The sequence below is a fragment of the Dipodomys spectabilis genome, unplaced genomic scaffold (genome assembly GCF_019054845.1).
Source record: "Dipodomys spectabilis isolate Male_0828 unplaced genomic scaffold, ASM1905484v1 ptg000210l, whole genome shotgun sequence".
In the NCBI taxonomy this organism is placed as follows: Eukaryota; Metazoa; Chordata; class Mammalia; order Rodentia; family Heteromyidae; genus Dipodomys; species Dipodomys spectabilis.
Genome location: NW_024870887.1, coordinates 2,462,067 through 2,486,799, shown reverse-complemented (window position 1 = coordinate 2,486,799; position 24,733 = coordinate 2,462,067). Strand labels below are relative to the sequence as shown.

At 46.7% G+C, this 24,733-nt stretch overlaps 1 protein-coding gene across 2 annotated transcripts in view; it reads left to right on the top strand.

Moving 5' to 3' along the window:
- The window catches only part of Kif3c (kinesin family member 3C), a 42,690-nt gene that overhangs the window by 3,461 nt on the left and 14,496 nt on the right, over positions 1-24,733 (top strand). For both annotated transcript variants that reach the window (XM_042696741.1, XM_042696740.1), the window contains exons 2-3: positions 21,986-22,087; positions 23,471-23,593. In XM_042696741.1, the coding sequence (XP_042552675.1) occupies positions 21,986-22,087; positions 23,471-23,593 (225 nt within the window). The remainder of the gene's footprint in view (positions 1-21,985; positions 22,088-23,470; positions 23,594-24,733) is intronic.

Sequence of the window (24,733 nt, the reverse complement as noted above, 5' to 3'; positions counted from 1 at the left end):
AAGACATCCCCTGTACCCTTAGGCTGTGAGATATTGGGAGCCACAGAGGATAAGAAAGGAGGAGAGTATAGAAGGATACTTCAGCTGCCTGAGGAAATGGGTAAAAGGGCAAGCTTCTTATGATTAGGAAATGGCTGGCTTCCCTCAGTAAGATTCTTCAGTCCAAGCCAATGCAAGGCACAGGTAATAGGACAGTCAAGAGATCAAAGTGTAGTCAGGCACAGTGGCATACACATGTATTTCCATTACTTAGTGAAAGTGGAAAGATTTCTTGAGCCCAGAAATTTAAGGGCAACATGGAAGACCTTATCTCGAATGGATGAATGAACAAATGAATGAATCAGTCAGTCAATCAGCCAAAAATCAAGGTGGTCAATGCTGGAATTATTTTTTGCACGTGTGCTGTTAATGGGTTTGAAATCAGGGCTTGTGTGCTGTCGCTTAATTTGGTACTCTACCACTAGAGCCACAGTACTACTTCCAGCCTTTTGATGGTTAACTGGAATTATGGGTTTTATGGAATTTCCTGCTCAGGCCAGCTTCACACCTCAATCCTCATATCTCAGCCTCCAGAGTAGCTAAGTGTGAGCTACCAGCATCAGGCTGGAATTCTTGTCCCAGAGTTGTAGCCTGTGCACCATAGGCTAGCAAGGACCTTGGGAAACTAAGGTATGGGAATGGTCCAGGTGAACTGAACAGAGCCCAGACTCATCACAGTCCAGCCTCTACATTGCTCTGGAGGCCTATGTTACCTATACTTCTTGATAATATGATAATAGGACATTTTTTTTTTTATTTTTGCTTATGTGCCAGTCCTGAGGCTTGAACTCAAGGCCTAGTTTTTGTGCTCAAGGCTAGCACTTTACTACTTGAGCCACAGCTATACTTCTGGCTATTTTGGTAGTTAATTGGAGAGAAAAGTCTCACAGACTTTCCTGCCAGGTCTGGCTTTGAACCTCAATCCTCAGATCTCAGCCTTCTGAATGGCTGGAATTATAGGCATGAGCCACCAAAACAGAGCAGAGTCATAGTTGTTTGTTTTTGAGTTTTTTGTTGCTGTTGCTGTTGTTGGTTTTTGTTTTTGTCAGTCATGTAACTTAAACTCAGGGCTTGGATACTGTTGTTAGAGCTTTTTCTCTCAAGGCTAGCGCTCTACCAGTTTGAACCATGGTGCTACTTCTAGTTGTCTGGTGATTAATTGGAGATAAGAGTCTGATGGACATTCCTGCCTGGGCTGGCTTTGAACTGTGATCCTCAGATCTCAGCCTCCCAAGTAGCTGGGATTATAGGCATGAGCTACTGGCGCCCAGCTTCCATTGTTTCTATTTTATTCAAATGTTCTTACTATTATTATAAACGTGATGTACAGAGGGGTTACAGCTTCGTAAGTCAGGTAAGGAGTACATTTCTTTTTTGACAATGTCACCCCTTCCTTTGCTCTCTCCTAGTTTTTCCCTTCCACTTCCACCTACAAGTTGTATAGTTCATTTTCAACATAGTGTCTAGTGAGTACCACTGCTGTGTTTGTTCACCTGTTGTGTCATTTTTTTTTAATGTAACACTTCAGCATCCTAAGCTCATTTAATCTTTCCAACAATCCCAAGGGATGGACTCTGTTATTTCCATCTGACAGATATGAAAACCAAGGCTGGGGTGGTGGAGGCTAACAACTGACACTAGTATTAGAACCCAGGTTTTCTGATGTCTGTCTCCTACCCCTGTGCTTTTTCCAACTTACCCCAGATGCCGTCATGTCTGCTCACTGTGTGACTCAGGGCAAAGGCCTTTGCCTCTCTAGGCCTCTGGTTTGCATCTGCTTAATGAGGAGGACAAGCCTGACATTGCTCCCTGGGAAGCGGGTAAAGTGGTCACCACACACAGGCATTCGGATCTAGGCAAAAGGGGAGCTCAGCCTGGGAAATTCCAGATGGGGAATGAGTCTGTATCCTGTGACTTCCAGTCACACCCAGTGGAGGGCAGTCTGAAGGGAGCCAGCTCGGAATGGAGTCCCTGACTGAAGACCCAACATTTCTGGCCTGAAGACCCAACATTTCTGGCCTAGCCCCAAAAGGGAGCACTGCCCACTTCAGCCCTGTTGTTTCTGGGATGCTGGAAACAATTTGCCTGGCTCCCTCTGGAGCCACAGGGTAGAGATAACAATCCAGGCTTGCCTCTTTCCCAGGCTGTGCTAAAGATTAAATGAGATCATTAGCAGGAGGGCATTTGAAATAGGTCAGAAAACGTCAAATAAGTGGAGGGCATTAGCAGCCACAGGGTGGCTTCTGTCTGCCAAGCAGGGAGTCCATGATCTTCGGGAATGACATCTTTGTTGTCAGCTTAAATCCTTCTTCCCTCAGCCACACCAGCTGCATCAGCATTGCCCTAGCCATAGGGAGCTTTTGCTCTCCATCTACAGCTCAGTCCTGTCTCCACTTTCTGAATTATGGCATTATCCCCAGTTTTTGCTGCTCCCCCACCCTATTCCCTGGGGCAGCTGAACAGTAGTTGAGGCGACCCAGTGCCCTGGTTCACTCTCTGACTCATCTTACAGTGTCGCCTACTCTCCCTGCCTGCCACCTCCAAGGCTCCCGGTTCTCTTTGTTCTCCCCCGGCTGTGTACAAACACCAGGCCTGTCTCCTCAAATCTCTTTTCATCTCTTCTTGTGTATCTACAACATCTGCTATATTTACCATGGGCCTTGGGGTTATGTGAGGGTGTACAGATGTGTGAGAATTTGTGATTGTGATCAGAGCTTGTTAACGTTACTCATCATTTGCGAGCTGATCTTAGGGAGTATCTCCAGAGGACTGGGAGGTATGAGGGCAGTCTTGGCCTGTGAAGTAGAAGGATTCAGTGACATCGGAAACCCACCATGCACAGGGAAGACTCAGCTGTTTGAACTGTACAGAGAAAACGCAAGCGCTTGTGTACATTGCGTACACTGAGATGTGACTGGTCAACATAGCGAGATTGCTTGATAGAAGGCCTGTTCTCCTCAAGTGTAATTAGGCAAGACATCTTTCCCATAGCTGCTTTAACTTGAAAATTAGAGGGTTTTTTTTCAAGGGTTGAACTAGATGTTTTTCTACCACTCTGATTTTAGCAACTCAGGGAAAGGAACATGTTTGCAGGAGGCAGAGGTTGCAGGCTTAAATTGAAGCAATCCAAAAAAAAGCTCTAGGTGTGATCCACAGTATGTAGATCTGCCAGGTGAGGGGGGGTGGGGGGAGGAGGGCGCTTGGCTACAGCTCAGCCTCCTCTGTGGTGTGTGTAGAAAAGAAGCCCTGCAGAAATGGCCCCCAAACCCAGAAGGATGAAGTCACCACAGTACAGCACAAACTGCACTGAATTTTCACTGTCTGCTTTGTGGGTTGTTCTGCTGCTGTGACATGAGGTTGTCAGCCATACAGGAGGGCACAAGAGGGGGCTTTCATGCCTGAGAAAAACCACTACTAGCAGGATTAATGAGGTTTATTGACCATTTGCTCTGTGCCAAGTGCTATGCAATATGTAAATTATTTAATCCACCTGAACCCCTGCCAAGAAAGGTCTTATTGGTTATTTGTTTGTTTGTTTAGTGTCTGTGGGGATTGGACCCAAGGCTTCATTCGTATTAGGCAAGTGATCTGCTACCAATCAATATCTCCAGTTCAATATAAAGAACTTTATTTTTTTCAGGCAAGATCTTGAGATCCTTCTACCTCAGCCTCTGGAGAGCTGGGAGTGCCAGGACAGCGAGCAAGCACCACTGTGTTTGGTTTCAAGAATTTTTCTTTTTTTTTAAGCAGAACTGGTTTGATTAAAGAGGTAATGGGTGAGCCAGGTGCTGGTGGCTTACACCTGGATTCCTAGCTATTCAGGGATGAGATCTAAGGATCAAGATTTAAAGCCAGCCTGGGCAAGAAAGTCCATGAGAGTCTTATCTCTAGTTAAGCACCGAAAAGCCAGGACTGGAACTGTGGCTCAAGAGGTAGAGCACTAGCCTTGAGCACCCAGGCCCTGAGTTCAAATCCCAGGACCAGCACACACATATAAGAAAGTACAATTTTTCACGTCAATCATGCCTCAAGAAAGTAATGGTTCCTTCAGGGTCCAGAGTGCCTGAGACCCTGAGGCACTCATAAAAAAAGATGAGGATGGTAATGGGCTTCCATCGTTGGGAGTGTTCAAGGAGAGGTCAAATGCCAAACTAGGGACTTAAGAATCAGAAATGCTGATGAAGTAAATGGTCCTTAGAATTCCCTTCTCTCTAAAGCTTTTTTTTTTTTGGGGGCGGAGGGGGGTCCGGTCATGGGGCCTGAACTCTGGGCCTGGGCGCTGTCCCTCAGCTCTTCAGCTCAAGGCCAGCGCTCTACCACTTGAGTCACAGCGCCACTTCTGGCTTTTTTTTTTTTGCTTATGTGGTACTGAGGAATGGAACCCAGGGCCTCATGCATGCAAGGCAAGCGCTCTACCACCAAGCCACCTTCTTAGCCCTCTAAAGCTTTTTTAAAGTATAAGTTTATTGTTGTTACTAAGGTGTTGAACAGCGGGGTTACTATTCCATAAGTCAAGTAATGAGTACAATTATTTTTGGACATTGCCACCCCTTCTTGAGCTTTCACCCAGTTAGAATGGAGCCCAGGCTGGTCTGGAACTCATGATCTTCCTGCCTTATCCTCCTCATTGATTACTGGCATGTGTCACCATGACCACTTCTAAAATTTAATTGCTTAAAATAGCATGTTTTAGAGCAAAATCCCAAAACTGATTTGGTTCTAAACACAGGTTCCCAAGCAGATTTATGGGTGGGGTGATCAGGGAATTGTAATCATCCTTACCCCAATCCAGCTGAGTCCTCCACCAGCTGATCCTTAAGAGAGACCTGGAGAAAACATGCCCCATGCTCCAGGTTGAGTCTGGCATCTAGGTCAGAGCCATGGCCTCTCTCCTGTGTCCCTGGGGATGGAGAAGGTGTGGTCAGTTAACAGAATTGTCCTGAACTAGGAGCATTTTATAATATAAAAGATTTATCTGTGGAGCTGAGCACTGGTGGCTCACACCTAGATTTCTAGCTACTCGGGAGGCTGAGATTTTTTGTTGTTGGTGGTAGTGGTGGTGGTTGTGGGGCCTCAACTCTGGACCTGGGTGCTGTCCCTCAACTCCAGCTCAAGGCTAGCGCTCTACCACTTGACCCACAGTGCCACTCCCGGCTTTTTCTGCTTATATGGTGCTGAGGAATCAAACCCAGGGCCTACCACTGAGCCACCATCCCAGCCCGGAGGCTGAGATTTTGACGTTAAAAGCCAGCTCAGGCAGGAAAGCCTGTGAGACTTCTATCTCCAATTAACCACCAGAAACCCAGAAGTGAAATTGTCACTTAAAGTGGTAGAGCAGTAGTCTTGAGCAAAAGATCTCAGGGACAGTGCCCAGGCCCTGAGTTCAAGCCCTGTGACAGACAAACAAACAAAATAAAATAAAAAAGAAGATTTATCTGTGGGTGGCATGCACATCTGTATACCAAGCATTCAGGAGGCCGAGATGGAAGGATGGATTGTGAACGTGAAGCCATCCTGGAGCACAGAGTGACACACTGTCTCAAAACAAACCCAGCCCATATAGATATGCAGATATACCTATATCTATTTATCTAGCTATATATCTTCTTATCTATCTATCTATAATCAGTGGGAAGTATTTAAGACTAATGTATTTCCATCTGGGATTCTAGGCTTTGGGTTGTGGTGGGGCTCGGCAGTCCCTTTTATCTAGGGTCAGTTTCTCATGCTGGGCGCTGGCCGGAGGAGACTGTTAGATTGCCCTTGGTCATTCCCAACCCCTAGATAGCATGGGATTGGATGAAGTGGCTGTAATAATGTTCTCATTGTGCTCTGAGGACCAGGAGCAAAGGCCTAGAGAGTCCAGATCAAGAGGAGCACTTTCCTCCTGCCTCTGCCCTGCCAGCCATGGCTCCTAGCCAGTCTGAAGCATGTCTTCTAGGGCTGCCCAACTGGGTGGCATGTCTGAGTGGATGAGAGGACCATCCCTCTCTGCTTAGATCCGGCTCTATGGCTGTAGGGGTTGTACAGGGCAGACACCTATGCTTTATAGGTTACATATACTTGGGTGTATCTAGGTTATTTTGTTTTTATTTGTTTGTTTGTTTTATTTGTTTATTTTATTTGCTTGAACGCCAGGCCTGCGTTCTGTCACTGAGCATTTTTGCTCAAGGCTAGCACTCTACCACTTTGAGCCACAACCCCACTTCCAGTTTTCTGGTGGTTGAATGGAGATAAGAATCTCATGGACTTTCCTTCCCACGCTGGCTTTGAACCATAGGCTTCTGAGCTCAGCCTCCTAGTAGCTAGGATTACAGGCATGAGCCACCAGCACCCGGCTTATTTAATCTTTATTCTTATTTATTTATTTTTTTTTTGTCGGTCATGGGGGCTTGAACTCTGGGCCTGGGCGCTGTCCCTCAGCTCTTCAGCTCAAGGCGAGCGCTCTACCACTTGAGCTACAGCACCACTTCCGGTTTTCTAGTGGTTTATTGGAGATAGGAGACTCACAGTCTTTTCTGCCCGGGCTGGCTTTGAACCGCGATTCTCAGATCTCAGCCTCCTGAGTAGCTAGGATTACAGGCATGAGCCACCGGCGCCCGGCCTGAATGATCTTTTTTTTTTTGTCGGTCGTGGGGCTTGAACTCTGGGCCTGGGCGCTGTCCCTCAGTTCTTCAGCTCAAGGTGAGCGCTCTACCACTTGAGCTACAGCGCCACTTCCGGTTTTCTGGTGGTTTATTGGAGATAGGAGTCTCACGGTCTCTCCTGCCCGGGCTGGCTTTGAACCGCGATCCTTAGTTCTCAGCCTCCTGAGTAGCTAGGATTACAGGCGTGAGCCACCAGCGCCCGGCTATTCTTATTTATTTTTTGTCTATTCCTTCCATTTATTTTCAGGTGATTGGGATGGAACCCAGGGCCTCTTGTATACTAAGCACATGATTTACGTAGAATGTGTGTGTGCGTGCGTGCGTGCGCAAGCGTGCATGTGTGTGCGCGCTTGCTCGCGCGCCAGTCCTGGAGCTTGAACTCAAAGCCTGGATGCTGTCCCTGAGCTTTTTTGCTCAAAGCTAGAACTCTACCACTTAAGCCACAGCTCCACTTCTGGCTTTTTTTTTTTTTTTTTTTGCTTTTTTTGCTTATGTGATGCTGAGGAATCGAACCCAGGGCCTCATGCATGCAAGGCAAGCACTCTACCACTGAGCCACCTTCCCAGCCCTACTTCTGGCTTTTTTGACAGGTAACTGGAGATAAGAGTCTCACAGACTTTCCTGCCTTGACTGACCTCCACCTTTTATCCTCAGATCTCAGCCTCCTGGGTAGCTACGATTACAGAGGTGAATAACCAGCACCTGGCTTAGAATTTTTAATATCCTAAGAAATGTCTGGGTATTTACTCTTGGTCAGACTGTTCCTTTCCTTTTTTTTTTTCTTTTTGCCAGTATGAAGAGACATGCTCCAACTGGCTAGGAGCAGTGGCAGCAGGGCAGAGGCAGGAGGAAAGTGCTCCTCCTCTTGATCTGAACTCTCGTTTGTGCCTTGAACTCAGGGTCTTGCGTTTGCTTGCTCAGCTAGTGCTCTAACACTTGAGCCATGACTCCAGCTTAGCTTTTTGCTGCTTAACTAGAGATGGAGTCTTGTGGAGTTTTCTGCTTGGGCTGGCTTAGAACTACAGTCCTGTAGATCTCAACCTCTAGAAAAGCTAGGATTACAGGTGTGAGTCACTGGTATCTGGCCCAAATCTACTTTATAGTTGTCTCTTTCCTCACAGATATATCCAACAAAAGATGACCAGGCCAAGGGCGAAGCTATTTCTATTGTACTGGAGAATAGGCTTCAAAGCTATTTCCTTTCTTCTGGTAGACTAGCAAAAATATGTGGTGACAATAGTCCTAACAATAATTGAGCACATTCGTGTGTGTGTGTGTGTGTGTGTGTGTGTGTGTGTGTGAGCTGAATTCAGAGCCTGGGGGCTGTTCTTTAGATTTGCCATTCAAAGCTGGCACTCTACCACTTGAGCCTCAGCTCCACTTCTGGCTCTTTGCTGGTTAATTGTAGATAAGTGTCTCATGGTCTTTCTTGCTCAGGCTGGCTTTGCACCATGATCCTCAGATCTCAGTCTCCTGAATAGCTTAGATGACAGGCATGAGCCACCAGCGCCTGGCTCATCTGTTCTTTACATGCATTGTTTTATTTAGTTCTCTCACCAGAAGAGGACTAAGTATGAAGTAGCACTATATTAATTTTCAGTAAAGATTCTGAGTGAGGCACATTAAGAAATTAGTAATCCATGACATAGGCCAAGAATGTGTAAGGCTGGAATGATAAGCTTTTGTCTGCCTGACTCCATGAGACAGTTTCCTCTCCGTGCTGCAGCACCTGCTCTAGAAGAAAAATTTTCTGCCAGATCCCTGGCTAATAGGCCCCAGTGGGAACTCCCGTCTCCTGAGATGCTTACGTCATCTCTGTCCTTCCGTCTGATGCAAGCCCCCAGCCTATGACCTCTGCCCAGCGCCATCCATTTATATAATCAACCAAGAACATAGGTCAGTCGATATCATTAACTTCATTTTTAAGTTTCTTAAATTTCTGAAGTGAATCACAAGAAGTCACTAGGGATCGTAATACAAAGGAGACGTTATTTACTTTATATCTCCAAACAAAAAAGTTTTTTTGTCAGCTAGAGTTTGAACTCAGGACCTAGGACTTGCTAGATAGGTGTTCTGTCACATGAGCCTCCTAGTCCTTCCTTATACTTTTATAAACTTATTTTATAATAAGCATGTATTACTTTTTTATTTATCTTGTAGTCCTGGGCTTTGTGCATGCTAGGCAAGCACTCTACCACTGAGGTACATCTCCAGCCCTGTTTTTTTTTTTTTTTTAAGTAAGTCAAGCAATGGCTCAGGCCTATAACCCTAGCTACTCAGGAGACTGAAATCTGAGGATCATGGTTCAAAGCCTGGGCAGGAGGGCTGGGAAGGTGGCTCAGTAGTAGAGCGCTTGCCTTGCATGCCTGAGGCCCTGGGTTCCATTCCTCAGCACCACATAAGCAGAAAAAAAAAAAGCCAGAAGTGGCGATGTGGCTCAAGTGGTAGAGCGCTAGCCTTGAGCTGAAGAACTGAGGGACAGCGCCCAGGCCCAGAGCTCAGACCCCACGCCCGGACCCAAAGCCTGGGCAGGAAAATTCATAAGATTCTTATCTCTAACTAACCAACAAAAAGCCAGATGTGGAGCTCTGTGGCTCAAGTGATAGAGTGCTAGACTTGAGCAAATAGTTCAAGGACAATGCCCATGCCCTAAGTTCAAGCTCCAGGACCAGCATACACACACACAAACTGGAGACGCAAAAAAATTATTCTTTTCAGGTTTTATGGTTAAAAAGATATTAATCCTAAGTACTCAAGCTTGTACATGCCCACACAAAAAATAGAAAAAGAAGAAAATCTGGGCACTGGTAGCTCACCTCTATAATCCTAGCTGCTTAAGAGGCCGAGATCTGAGGATCACAGTTAAAAGCCAGCCCAGGGCTGGGAATGTGGTTTAGTGGTAGAGTGCTTGCCTAGCATGCATGAAGCCCTGGGTTCGATTCTCAGTACCATATATACAGAAAAAGTTGGAAGTGGTGCTGTGGCTCAAGTGGTAGAGTGCTAGCCTTGAGCAAAAGAAGTTCAGGGACAGCGCCCAGGCCCTGAGGTCAAGCCCCAGGATTGCAAAAAAAAAAAGGAGAAGAAAGAAGGGAGGGAAAAAAAAGGAAGAAAGGAAAGAAATATAAGGAAAAAGTATAAAGGAATTGTGTTACTACATGGCTGGGAGATGCACTTAAAGGTAGTAAATAATGGAGAGAAATCCTGGGTTGATAATGTTATTCGGTTGTATTCAATTATTGGTTCCTGTGATTTTGGACAAGTCACTCCTTGCCCAGGGGCTGTAAGAAATGATCTGTACATGCTCTCTGCACCACTCACTAGTTCACCTCAGAAGAATCGTGTCAGGAGCCGAGGGTCAGACTCAGTTTGAATGGAGGGCAGTGAGGGGTGGAGGTAAACGACTAAGCCTTAACTTGGAAAGCCAAGTGCAACTTAGGACAAACTCTGGACCCTGTACCTCCTGTCAGACATCAAGACCATCCAGTTTTGGCTCTGTCATCTCAGTGTGCATCCTCTAGAAAGCCACAAATAATTGAAGCAGTCGTGGAGAGAGATGTAGGGCTCAGGTTGGGTGCTTAGGGTTTGCTTACTCACTTTTCTTCCTACTTCTCAGAATTCCTACCTTGGCCAGCACAAAATTGGGACCTGAGCCCAACTCACTTCACTTCCATAGCTAGGATTTTTTGTAATTCCCCAATTGTTCTTGCTTCTGATGAGAGAATTCCTAGCACTTTAAAGTTCAGTCATTTATATTGTCTTTTTAGCCATCCTAGGAGGAGACTCAGACACAATGTCCTGATTTATATCCCAGGGTAGAGAATCACTGAAAATAGCCCTATTCATCTGAAAATAGCCCTATTCATCCTCTCCCCTTCATCTTGGTTTTTCTTTCCATACTGCTGACTCCTCAACACCTACCATCAAAGAGCCACAAAAGGAGAAATAGGTCTAGCAAAGGAGTGGCTTCTTTAGGGGATGAAAACGGGGTCTGGTGAGCTGTTTCATTTTGCTCCTCGTGATGAGAGGTGGGCACACCCCAGTGAGTTCCTAAGTCAGCAAGAAGTGTACATTTGCTTGTACTTGATCATTTATAAAGCACTTTGCCAAGCTGGGTGCTGGTGGCTCACGCCTATCATCCTAGTTACTCAGGTGGCTGAGATCTGAGGATCTCAGTTCCAAGCTAGCCCAGGCAGGAAAGTTGGTAAGACTCTTATCTCCACTAAACTACCAAAAAAAAATAGCCCAAAGTAGAGCTGTGGCTCAAGTGGTAGAATGCTAGCCTGGAACAATAGTACCCAGGCTTTAAGTGTAAGCCCCAAGAAAGGCATCAAATCTAAAAACAAAACAAAACAAACAAAAAACCCAGCTTAATGTTCTTGGCATTGCTGATGAAGCCCTTCCCTTCATTTAACTGTCTTTCAGGATATTCTCTCCTTGTTGCAATGAGTATTGCAGGTAATACAATATATTCATAACAATATTAAAAAAAAAACCCAGCTGGGCACCAGTAGGTCATACCTGTAATCCTAGCTACTCAGGAGGCTGAGATCTGAGAATCACAGTTCAAAGCCAGCCTGGGCAGGAAAGTCTGTGACTCTTATCTCTAGTTAACCACCAGAAAACCAGAAGTGGCACTGTTACTCAAGTGGTAGAGTTCAAGCCTTGAGCTGAAGAGCTCAGGGACAGGGCCAAGGCCCAGAATTCAAGCCCCGTGACTGACAAAAAAAAAAAAAAAGCAAAAAACCCACTTTCCCATCCGTGATCCAACTTACCCTTCTTCCCCAAAGCCTGAAAGGGAGTAGGTATCCTCCCCAGGCTATAGAATGAGAAAGGACCCAGGAATGACTTAGGTAATGGTAAGGAGGGGTGGCCAAGGTGCTTTGGCACATGTTCTTTATGTCATTTCACCATGGAACTTGCAGCATGGCCTTTTTCAGAAGCACTCCAGACTGGGACTCCAGTGATCCTAACTACCTCTCCACAGGACATGGAGGATTCTAAGCATTCATCCCAGAGGACCCCTCAAAGTCTTACCCAGGCAGAAGCAGCTTCTGAAACAGGAAGAAGCCTTTCAGCTGGAAGGGAAAGCAGTAGTGCCCTGAGCTTTCCTGATGCTTCCTGACTTCGTAAAATTCAAATCCCAAGTACTGCTGCTTTCCAGCGTGCCTTCTTTAACTGAACCTCAAAGAAAGCCTAGAATGGAAAAAAAAAAAAAAAAGACACTGGAGTTGGAGTTAGGAGGCTGATATTTAAATATTAGCCTGTTGTGGGCTGTGTGTGTGTGTGTGTGTGTGTGTGTGTGTGTGTGTGTGCGCGTGCGTGCGTGCGTGCGTGTGAGTTTGTGTACCAGTCCTAGGGCTTGAGCTTTGGGCCTGCATGCTGTCCCTGGGCTTTTTTTGTTCAAGGCTAGTGCTTTACACTTGAGCTACAGCTACACTTCCAGTTTTTTTGGTGTTTAAGAGATAAACGTCTCATGGATTTTCCTGCTTGGGCTGGTTTTGAACTGTGATCCTTAGATCTCAGCCTCCTGAGTAGCTAGGATGACAGGTGTGAGTCACTGGCCGGGCTAGACTGCTGTTTACTGGCTCTCTCACCTTGAACTAATCACTTCACCTGTTTGAGCCTTGATGTTCTTTTATGTTGAATGGAGGTGAGTCGATCTTGTAAGGTTCTTGTGATAATTAAAATCATCTTGGGATGATTAACGTAGAAAGGACTTAACTATCTGCATGCCAGTAGCTTATACTTATAATCCTAAATACTGAGAAAGTGGAGATCTGAAAGATGGTGACTTGAGGCTAGCCTAGATGAAAAAAATCTGCTAGACTCCATCTCTAAAATAACCAGCAAAATGCTGGACTAGAGCTGTGACTAAGTAGTGGAGTACCAGCCAAGCCAGCAAAGCCAAGTAAGCACAAGGTACTGAGTTCAAACCCAATATCCCACAGACACACACAAAAAGTTGCTTACTCCAGTCACAGACCTATAACAAGTTGCATCCGAGACTCCTGTCTCAGATTAGCTGACAATGGCAGGGCAGGACCGATTTGGCTTCTCAATCTCTGGAGAGTCAGCTGATGGTCAGTCTTTTCCCTGAAGAGCTGGCAAGGCCTGGCTGTCTTTATTCTAGCTTTTCAGACCATCAACACCTAATGAGTTACTGCAGCTTCCTTTTTCCTACTTCTGGTTTCTTCTCCCCCTCCCTTTCTTTTTCCTCTCTCCCTTCTTCCTTCTCTCTTTTTTTTTTTTTGGGTCCGGTCGTGGGGCCTGAGCTCTGGGCCTGGGCGCTGTCCCTCAGCTCTTCAGCTCAAGGCTAGCGCTCTACCACTTGAGCCACAGTGCCGCTTCCGGCTTTTTGCTTATGTGGTGCTGAGGAATCGAACCCTGGGCCTCAGGCATGCAAGGCAAGTGTTCTACCACTGAGCCACCTTCCCAGCCCTCTTCCTTCTCTTTCATTCTTTTTTCTGGGATTACAGGTATGCACCACCACACCCTGCTATCCCTCTAGTTTTGTACTCTGATTGTTCCTAATAGGGAATGGGAGAGCCTCTGAGAAGCCCCAGGCTCTGTGGACACACCGACATGGTTTGGGACTGTTAATTTTACAGTAGACCTGCCTCTGATCACTAGAATCTGGGCATTGATCAAATTAAGAAATGATTCGGAAAATGCATAGTCAGTATAAGAAAGATACATACAATGATTCTTTAATTAGGGGAATCCCAGACTTAGAGGATTCTATTTTTGGGGCTCAGATTCTTTAAGCATAAAGTGGAGTGGCGGGGGGCATTGATTCCTAGGGTGCCCTTGGCTGCCATGTGATTTGTATTTCTTAAGTCACACAGCAGCACCTGGAGCTGCTGGTACTGTCTTCTTTACACCCACAGCCTCTGCTGGCCTTTTAGTCACACTGGACTTATTTAGAACCAGCAGGACCAAATGCAGTCCTGTCCACTGGCTCCACCCACCTATACTCTTTTGCTGTGACAGATTACAAAGGAAGCATTGATGGAGCAGCTGAGAGCTCCGGGGGACTTTCCTGGGCCCCAAACTCCATATTACCAGCCCCTATGCCCTGTACACCTCAGTCTGAATTGGGCTGAGGGATTGGAGGCATTGCCTTCCACCCTGCCCTGCAATGGGTGATAGTTATGGATAGAGACAAAGGAAGAGATCCCTTGTCCTGCCCTCCAAAAGTTAGGAAAATAAAAAGGGAAACATTAAAAAACCAGTTACAAAGCAAAGAAAGGAAGCCGATGCGTGACATAGTTGAGCACGTAGGGTGAAATGGCACGGGGTTTTGACTGGGGAGGAGAGGCTGAGGCTTTGTATTTGGACGGAAGCCCCCGCCATAGATTCCATGCCAGTCCCCTCTTCCAGCACAGGACTGGTCCTGTCCACCGGGCTTGGCTGAGAGTGTGGGTTTGGGTAAGTGGGCAAGACTTGGCAAGGAAGTGATTAGGCCAATTCAGTTGCCATTCAGTCCACGTCAGCGCTGGGGCCCAGCAGAACTGCCAGAGGCACTGGCGTCTGATAAAAGGTAGTCAGTACTCATGTAAGGGTTTTCTTCATGGAACTCAGGTCAGTCAGCAGGAGAGGTCTCAAAGCAGAGTTCTGATCCAAGGAGCAGACTATCAGGAACCCATCCGGGAATGGTGTCGTGGGATGGGCGTGAGGGCCTTCAGAGGAAATGAAGAATTCAGACCCCAGGTCTAAATGTTAGCTCAAATTCTATCTGATAATGTTTGGACATGTTCAAGACCTCAAAGGCCTGAAGTGCCTATTTGTAGGGATCTGGAGAAAGTGAATTACAGAAGAACTCTTGGATTTGGGGTTTTTTGTTTATTTAGTTTGTTTTCTGTTTGTTTGTTTTCTGTTGGTTCTGGTCCTGGGGCCTGATGACTCAATTTTGAGTCTATAATTATAACAAAATTTAAAAATAAAGCCGGGTGCCAGTGGCTCATGCCTCTAATCCTAGCTACTCAGGAGACTGAGATCTGAGAATCGAGGTTCAAAGCCAGCTCGGGCAGGAAAGGCTGTGAGACTCTTATCTCCAATAAACCACCAGAAAACCGGAAGTGGCACTGTGGCTCAAGTACTAGAGCTGAATTGCTGAGGGACAATGCCCAGGCCCAGAGTTCAAGCCCCATTACCAACAAAAAACAAAAAAAAAAAAAGTGGCCCCACTATTCACTGTTAGCAGTAGGTTATAAACTACTAGAGGTAACTCTTCAAATTTCCTTCTAAAAAATGTCATCTAGCCAGGCACTGATGGCTCACGCTTCTAGTCCTAGCTACTCAGGAAGCAGAGGATTGTGGTTCAAAGCCAGCTGGGGCAGAAAAGTCCCTAAGACTTTTTTTTTTTTCCGGTTGTGGGGCTTGAACTCTGTCCCTTAGCTCTTCAGCTCTAGGCAAGCGCTCTACCACTTAAGCCACAGCCACTTCTGGTTTTCTAGTGGTTTATTGGAGATAAGAGTCTCACAGACTTTCCTGCCCAGGCTGGCTTTGAACTGTGATGCTTACATCTCAGCCTCCTGAGTAGCTAGGATTACAGGTGTGAGCCACCGGCACCTGGCCATCTGTAAGATTCTTATCACCCACCAGAAAACTGGAAGTAGGACTGTGGCTCAAAGTGGTAGAGCACTACTAGCCTTGAGCTGAAGAGCTCAGGGACAGCACTCAGGCCCAGAGTTCAAACCCCACGACCAACAACAACAACAAAAAAGAAAAATTTCTATTAGAAAAATCCTAAAATTCTGGGGCTGGGAAGGTGGCTCAGTGGTAGAGTGCTTAACTCACATGCACGAGGCCCTGGGTTTGATTCCTCAGCACCACATAAGCAGTAAAAAAAATGCTGGAAGTGGCACTGTGGCTCAAGTGGTAGAGCACTCACCTTGAGCTGAAGAGCTAAGGGACAGTGCCCAGGCCCAGAGTTCAAGACCCACGACCAACACCAACAACAAAAAATCCTAAAATTCTAAGGTGTTTATACTATAAATTACCCAATGTAAATATTAAACCATCCTTTAAATTATAAAAGAAAAACCTTGAAATAGAGTGGGGTACAGCTGGCTCAGGTGTGTAATCCTACCTACCCAAGAGGCTAAGATCTGAGGATTGCAGTTCAAAGCCAACCCAGGCAGGGAAGTCCATGAAACTCCTATCTCTAACCACCAAAAAGCTGGAAGTGAAGCTATGGCTCAAGTGGTAGAGTACTAGCCTAAAGCAAAAAAGCTGGGACAGGGCCCAGACTCCAAATTCAAGGTGCTCCCTGACCAAAACTTGAAATACTGGGTAAAGTAGAGCTAGCAGGACAAGCTTTTTTTTTTTTTTTCCTTCCTGGCACTGGGACTTGAAATCAGAGCCTGGCACTTACTCTTTGGCCTGCTTCCTCAGCTGGCACTCTTCCAATTAAGCCAGCCTCCAACTTGGCTTTTTGCTAGTTAACAGGAGATGGAGTCTCTTAGACTTTTCTGCCTAGGCTGGCTTCAAACCTCAATTCTTTCATCTCAGCCTCCTGAGAATTATAGGCATGAGCCACTGGCACTGGCTTAGCTTGTATTTTTAGCAGATCATCTATAGAGATGAAAAATTATGTGTTCATATGGGAAAATCTAGGGGTGAGGAACTAGGGCAAAGGGAAGGAAGCTGATTAGCCATCCCAGGGGAAGTGTCTCGTTTTGTTTCTGTGGTTATTTTGATATTTAGCTTTTTCTTTTTTCTTTCTGAAAGGAGAGAGACAATAAATTTAAGGGTATATCTTTTATAATCTCCTAATAAACCACTAACTAACCCAGGACTAACTTCTGAGATAACAAATTTTATCCATTTTTCTTTTACCTTCTATAAACAGTAAAATTTCCTTTTCTTTGTCCCCAAATCTATTACTCTAAAGACTGCAGGATGTAAGCTCTGCTATACATTAGCATTGATTGGAAAAGTCTAGACTTCCCTTCTCATTTCCAGGTCTGTCCTTTTATCCTTTCTTTGTCTTTGCAGACTAAAGAGTCCTATTTTTTAGTCTCTTAGTCCTGGGAGGACCTTCGCTGCCCTTCTCTGCATCTCTTCTGTCCTTCGAGTCTCTGGAGAGGCTGTAGGGAATGAAATACACAGTTATTCCAGATTCAGCTGCATCATGATTCTGTACAAGGGTATAATGGGTTTTGTTTTGCTTCCAAAAAGCCTTCACAATGGTTGCTGGCCAGCTGCTATTGGCTTTTTAGCTATGGTAGCAGATTAAGCCAAAGTCTTCTGGGATACTGAAGAATCACTCTCCTCTCCACTTTCCCCTTTCTTCTGGCTCCTGACTGCCCACAGCTATCATTTCATGAGCTAGGATCAATTTCCCCCAAATGGAAAACTGTAATGGAAGCCCACCTGCTTTTTTTTTTTTTTTCCTTGTCAGCCCTTATTGGCCTAAAAATTTTCCTGTTCTTCACCATCCAGAAGGATTGGGAGGGCATCTGTGAAGTTGGATGTTTGATCTGAACGCTCTTTCTAGAGCAATTTCTAGTATAGATCAGTCCTGTCACCCAACACTTGAGCATTTTTCCCTTTAGGGAAATGTCTGTTTATTTTTCTCTCTTTTCCCTAATCCACTTCCGCTTTCAGTGGAAAGCATTTCCCCTTTTCCATCTTTACTTCCTCTCACCCCAAAAATAACTTTGAATAACCTCTGCAGTGCAGCTTTGCCAAGAGCATTTTAAAAACAAATTCTATTTGAATCATCTTTGATTAAGTAGTTGTACAAAGGCCAGGAGCATTTTAACCTCCAAAGTTCTGGCCACTGGCTTCTCTGTGTACAGCAATAACCTTATTTTATGTCAGCTTGAAAGAACTCTCCAGAGGTGAGTCAGACATGATTTTGTCTTACTGGAAACATCTCAATTGTCCTTTATTTAATTATTTTATTTATTTATTTATTTATTGCCAGTCCTGGGGCTTGAATCCAGGGCCTGGACACTGTCCCTGAGCTTCTTTTGCTCAAGGCTAGCACTCCATCACTTGAGCCACAGCCCCACTTCCTGCTTTTTCTGTTTATGAGGTACTGAGAAATCAATCCCAGGGCTTCATGTGTGCCAGGCAAACACCCTACCACTAAGCCACACTCCCAGCCTGATTGTCCTTTAGCTGTCCTGTTTCCTAAAGTACCTACAGCACCTCTACTGTAATAGGAAGGACTTGGGCTTTAGAACCAAGCAGGGCTGGGTCTGGAGTCTACACTCAAGTTCAGTGGTCATGATATGACTCGCTTTGGATGGTTGCTTAAATGGTGGTGTTAATCATATGTCCTGGTCCAGCACTGGTTGCTCACACCTGTAATCCTAGCTACTCAGGAGGCTGAGATCTGAGGGTCATGCTTCAAAACTAGCCCAGGCAGAAAAGTCCATGAGACTCTTATCTTCAACTAACCACCAGAAAATGGGAAATGGGGTTGTGGTTCAAAGTGGTAGAAGACTAGCCTTGAGCAAAAGAGCTCAGGGACAGTGCCCAGGGCCTGAGTTAAGGCCCTATGACCAATAACAAAAAAAAAAAGTCTTATGTCCCTTCAAGCAGTCTTTCCCAAATGTGAACACACACAGAAGTCACCTGAGAATCTAGGTATACAACATAGATTCAGATTCTCTAGATCTGGATGTTTTAAAAGCTTCTCTCTCAGGCAATTCTAATAGGTAGCCAAATTTGAGAAATATGTTTTTATTAGTGACAGTAAAAACTGTTAGTGTCACATAAAATGCTGAGAAAAAGCTGGGCACCAGTGGCTCATGCCTGTAATCACGGTTTAAAGCCAGCCTGGGCAGGAAAGTCAGTGAGACTCTTATCTCAAATTAACCACCAGAAAACTAGAAGTGGCCCTGTGGCTCAAGTGGTAGAGCGCTTGCCTTGAGCTGAAGAGCTCAGGGCCAGCTCCCAGGCCCAAAGTTCAAGCCCCACGACTGACCTCTCCCCTTACCTCCCCCCCTCCCCTGCAAAAAAAATGCTGAGAAAAATGCAAAGACTCAGGGCTGAAATGAATAAATATACCCACATTTGGACACCAAGCCAAGCATCAAACTTACCCAGTAAGTAAAGCAGACTTGAAATAGATAACAGGAAGAAAAGTTAGGATAGAGTTCAAAAGAAAGGACCTGAGGGGCTAGGAAAGTGGCTCAGTGGTAGAGTGCTTGCCTTGCATGCATGTGGCCCTGGGTTCAATTCCTCAGCACCACATAAATAGAAAAACCTGGAAGTGGCACTGTGGCTCAAGTGTAGAGTGTTCGCCTTGAGCTAAAGAGCTGAGGGACAGGACAGCGCCTAGGCCCAGAGTTCAAGTCCCATGACTGACAAAAAGAAAAAAAGAAAGGACCTGGAACTCCTCTGCAACCACCCCCCCAAAGACCCTCGGGTTCCATTCATCAAATACTGATCACTTGCTTTGTGCCAAGCCCAAGGAAACTCGAGTATGAATGAGACATGATTCCTGCCTTGAAGGAGCATGTAGCATGACAGAAGGTAGATAGGTTATGGGAAATGGTAGGAATATATCCAGGTACTGAGGAGGACCAAAAGAGCAGCTTTGAGGGGATCAGAGAATCAGCATGAACTTGCTGGATCTTTCAGGATAAGCAGCAGTTTTCCAGGTGGAGAGGAAGAGTCTGTGAGGGAGTGCAGTTTTTTGGGTGAAGCTGGCGTGCAGAACGTAGGTGAGGAGTGATCGGTCAGGAGGCTGGCAGGGAGGGAGGCGTACTGACACACCCCATGGGGCCTGTAACTGCTATAAAGCTTGGATTCTCTCTGTGTGGAACTAAGGCCCACTGAAAAATTTGAAATCAGAGGGTCGTCTGTCCAAACTTGTGTTTTTGGAAGATCCTTAGGAGGCTTGTGGAAGATGGATGTAAGGGGAAACTGAGGCAGTGGGGAGCCCGGAGTCGTGGCCCAGTCAAGCTGTGAGAATTGCATTGAAAGCAGCAGGTATCAGTGAGGACAGAAAAGCTGGGAGTAGTCATCATCCCAAGATGCCAATCTGATGGCGTTTTGCATGGCATGGATCAAGGGGTGGGTGAGTGGTAGCAGGGGAGGGAGTAGAAGGTAAGGTAGATAAGTTGCTGTGCATGTTAAATTTCAGGACTTACTTCCTCTCAAGGTTCTACAAGGAGGAGTCAAGCCGGGCACCAGTGTCTCATGCCTGTAATCCTAGCTACTCAGGAGGCCAAGATCTAAGGATCATGGTTCAAAGCCAGCAGGAAAGTCCTGCAGGAGAAAGTCCATCAGACTTATTTCCAATTAATCACCAGAAAACCGGAAGTGGCTCTATGATTCAAGTGGTAGAGCGCTCACCTTGAGCTGAAGAGCTCAGGGACAGTGCCCAGGCCCCATGACCACCGCCACCACCACCAACAAAAAGGAGTCAAGATGAGTTAAGTCAGGTGATGGTTGGTGGTGACACCATTAGCTTCTCGTTGGCCTTCCTTTCTTCCTGGCTTCCATGGCTGGGGTAGGGGGACTGGTGTGCAGTTTTCACCACCCCCACTGGCCCAGCTTTGTTCCGTGTCCACTGGCACCGGCACCTCACCCATCCCTTAGCTTCTTGTTCTCCGAGTCTGGTGGTGTCTCCCTTCCTCTGAAAGCCAGGCAGGTCAGCCATTTCCACTGGTGGGGAAAGAAATGTCAGCGAGGGCGGGAAGGCAGCCAAATTCTTCTGGTGGCTCAAGGTGATGTCAACCTTCCTGGAAGCCTGTGATGAAGTCAGAGAGCAGCTGTTGCCCTGGGCACACCCTCTTGTTGGCAATAGAGACAGTGCATTTTATGGAGTCACAATCCATGCAAATGAGTTAACTTCAGCTTCCAATTCCAGTAGCCCCGACGGAAGGCCTGTGGCCAGCACTCATCCAGACCTTTCTACAGCACAAGGCTCTTAGAGACTGGGGTGCAGGGTTCAAATCTCTCCTCTTTGTTACTTTGTAGCTGCCTGGCCCCAGGCTAGCTCTTCTCGCTTTCTTCATTTGTTCAATGGGGAGAGGAGTAGTCCTCTCCCTTCTGGAAGACAGAGATAATGACAGTTGAGGACTTGGTTCATCACCTGACAGACAGTGCTCCGCTTGTTCACCAGCCATGGACTGAAGGTGGTTGTGTCCCAGTACTCCAGATGTAAGCACTGAGGGGAATAGTAGTTCACCTATGGCCTCCAGCCTGGTAGGTAAAGCCTCAGTCTCGCAGACTGTCAACAAAGCTCATGCTGCCCCTGGAGCCCCATTGGGTTGCTACAGAATCTCTCTCTTGGGTTTTTCTTCTGATTTCTATGAAGGTCAAAGGTTAGACCCTTTCCTGCTGCCTATGAGGTAAGCTGTCCTCTTGACTTAGGAGCTGTTTAGCTTAAGGGCTGGGCAGCTTAGTTTCTAACTTTTCTCTCCCTTTCCTGCACACCAACTGGGACCTAGTTGTCAGGATTAAATCACCACCTACTCTCCTTAGAGACATGGAGAACCAGTCTTCCCTCTGTATCCAAAGCAAAGAAGTCAGGTGCTCTGTATTCCCAGAGGGGGGTGCTCTCTCGCGCTCGCTCTCTCTCTCTCTCTCTCTCTCTCTCTCTCCCTCTCCCTCTCCCCCTCTCCCTCTCCCTCTCTCTGTCTCTTTCTGTCTCAGTCTGTTGTCTGTCTTTCTTGTGCCAGTACTTGTGTTAAGTTTGCACTCAGAGCCTGGGCACTGTCCCTTAGCCTTTTTGCTCAAGATTGGCTTTGTATCGCTTGAACCACAACTCCACTTCTGGTTTTTCTCTTTTTTTCTTTTCTTTTTTTTCCCGATTGGTCATAGCCTGAACTCTGGGCCTGGGCGCTGTCCCTCAGCTCTTCAAGGCTAGCTAGCACTCTACCACTTGAGCCACAGCACCACTTCTGCTTTTTTCTGTTGAGGAATTGAACCCAGGGCCTCATGAATGCAAGGCAAGCACTCTACTCTAAGCCACCTTCCCAGCTCCCCCATTTCTGGTTTTGTTTTTTGGGGGTTTTTTTGGTGCTTAACTAGAGATAGGAGCTCAGATTTTCCTCAGCATCCTGAGGAGCTAAGATTGCAGACACGAGACACCAGCATCCAGTGGGCTCCTTCTCTTTGCTTTTCAAATGACCGTGTCAACAATGGGAACCTTGTGCTTGGGGCTCCAGAGGCTGGAGGGGAAGATCCATTTTTATCAATGTCCCAGGCAGCACCTGGGAACATCTGACATCACTCCACAAGGACCCAGAACAAAATCACTTAAGGTGGGGCTGTTGTGACTCATTACAAAAAGCCTACCTCTGAACCTCTCTGTGTGTCTATGTTGCCAGGCTATGGAAAGTAAGCTGCTCATTGGCGGCAGGAACATCATGGATCACACCAATGAGCAGCAGAAGATGCTGGAACTGAAGAGGCAGGAGATCGCTGAGCAGGTAGGGCTGCCAGGCTTCAAGTCTCCTTTGGGGGAGGGAGTACATGGTCTCAAAGTCGTGTGTAGGAAATGGACATGACCATGGCTATAAGCCATCATGGACTTGGGACCCTTGGCATTATAATGCCAAGAATCGAAGACATACCACTCTGGGTCACATGGGTCTTCCAGCCCGGGATCCTCCCTCTGGCAGGGGCACAGCTAGCTGATGCATGGTGGCTGTTCATGTAGTCAGCCTCCTCAAGGATATGAGTTTATGGGCATCCATATGATGTTTGCTATCATCAAGAATAACAATTTGGGGGCTGGGAAGGTGGCTCAGTGGTAGGGTGCTTGCCTTGCATGCATGAGGCTCTGGGTTCGACTCCTCAGCACCACATAAGCAGAAAAAGCCAGAAGTGGTGCTGTGGCTCAAGTGGAAGAGTGCTAGCCTTGAGCTGAAGAGCTGAGGAACCCAGTGCCCAGGCCCAGAGTTCAAGCCCCACAACTGACAAATAATAATAATCATCATAATAATAACAATAATTTGAGGCAGGTGCCAGTGGCTTACTCCAGTAATCCTAGCTACTCAGGAGGCTGAGATCTCAGGATCCTGGTTAGAAGCCAACGCCAGGCAGAAAAGTCCCTGTGAGACTCTTATCTCCAATTAACCATTAAAAAATGGTAAGTGGTGCTGTGGCCCAAGTGATAGAGCACTAGCCTTGAGCACAAAGAGGCTCAGGGACAATACCCAGGCCCTGAGTTCAAGCCCTGCAACTGACCCCCCCCAAAAAAAGAAAATTTGTAGGTTACCAGTTACATTTTTTTTTTTTGCCAGTCCTGAGCCCCAACGCAAGTGAGTCACTGGCTCCCAGCTCTAGTTAACTTTTTGACACTACATAGGGAAATAGGAGGCAACCAGCCTATGGGGATAATAACCCAGCTGATAGGACTGTAGGGTTTCCATCCACACGAGCAGTGCCTGGCAAAAGGCATGGCCATAAAAGCTGAGTCAAGGGGCTGGGAAGGTGGCTCAGTGGTAGAGTGCTTGCTTTGCATGCATGAGGCCCTGGGTTCAATTCCTCAGCCCCACATAAGCAGAAAAAGCCAGAGGTGGTGCTGTGGTAGGGCGCTAGCCTTGAGCTAAAGAGCTTAGGGACAGCGCCCAGGCCCATAGTTCAGGCCCCATGACTGACAAAAAAAAAAAAAAAAGAAGATGCATTACTTTCTATGGGGTGGGAGCAATGGATATGGGCCTTGGGGTGTGTCCACTTTTCCTTTATGGCACCCACAGCATTGGGGAAGGCAGGAGCCAGAACAGGCAGAATGAGTCATCCCTGGAGTTCCCTTGGCTCTCTCAATATGTTCTGTTCCATTGACATCCCCTCGTCTTGCCTTGGCCTAGAAACGCCGTGAGAGGGAAATGCAGCAGGAGATGATGCTCAGAGATGAGGAGACCATGGAGCTCCGGGGTACCTACACATCCCTGCAGCAGGAGGTGGAGGTCAAAACCAAGAAACTCAAGAAGGTGAGAGATGCTGCAACATGGTGGCCCTGAGAGCCTCTCTCTAGACAGTCAACTGCCCAAAGGATGTGTATTTCAAGGACCCATCCCCACTTTTTGTTGTTGTTGTTGTTGTTGTTGATCATGGAGCTTGAACTCAGGGCCTGGGCGCTGTCCCTAAGCTTTTTTGCTCAAGACTAGCGCTCTATCACTTTGAACCACAGCATCACTTCCAGTGTTTGAGTAATTAATTGGAGATAAGAGTCTCAAAAGGACTTTTCTGCTGGAGCTGGCTTTGAATGGCGATCCTCAGATCTCAGCCTCCTGAGTAGCGAGGATTACAGGCATGAGCCATTGGTGTTCAGCGTCCATCCCCATTTTCCATACACTGCTCAAGCCCTGAGCTCTATTTCCTGGGCTAGACATTGCAGAGCAGTGGAAAGGCATGGGTCTGTGGCAGGGTGGAAGGGCTTTTCCCTTAGAGTGTGGAGTCTCATGGGCTGAAGTCACTTCCAGTCATTTCCAGTCTGTCATTGTCATGTGCCATCCTCCTCCTCAGTGACTTCTTCCTTTGACTGTCACAAATGACTCACAGTTTTAGTAGCTGGGTTTGGAGAAGGCCCAGGGATTGTGCTGAGGCCTGAGAAGGAGACTCGTGCCTGGGGAAATCCAGGAAGGGAACACAGCCCCTCCGTACAGTGTCCCCAGTCCATGGGATGAGGGTCTAGGGCATGAAACAGCAAGTTCCAGCTGGGATTCCAGTAAGAACATAGAGAAGCCCCAGACTTGCAATGTGGCTGCAGAGCTGGCCAGGCCTAGGCCCAGATACCATGGCAGTTCCCAGGACACTGCTCACTAGAGTAAAAGTAGAACCGGAAGGTTGGTGTTGACCTCCACACCCCTCACTTCTGGGAGCTCCTGGAGAAGCAACAGTGGGATAGGTCACCTACTTCTCCATTTGTTCCATCAGTAACCCAGATGCCAGCCTGGGATCTCCAAATGCCACCTGAATCCTAATTTTTTTTCTGTTGATTAGTTGTAGGCTCTTTTAGTTAGTCTATGACTTGATTTCCTTGTCTATAAAGAGTAGGTGTTGGGTGGGGCACCAATGGCTCACACTTGTAATCCTAATTTCTTAGAAGGCTGACATCTGAGGATTGCAGT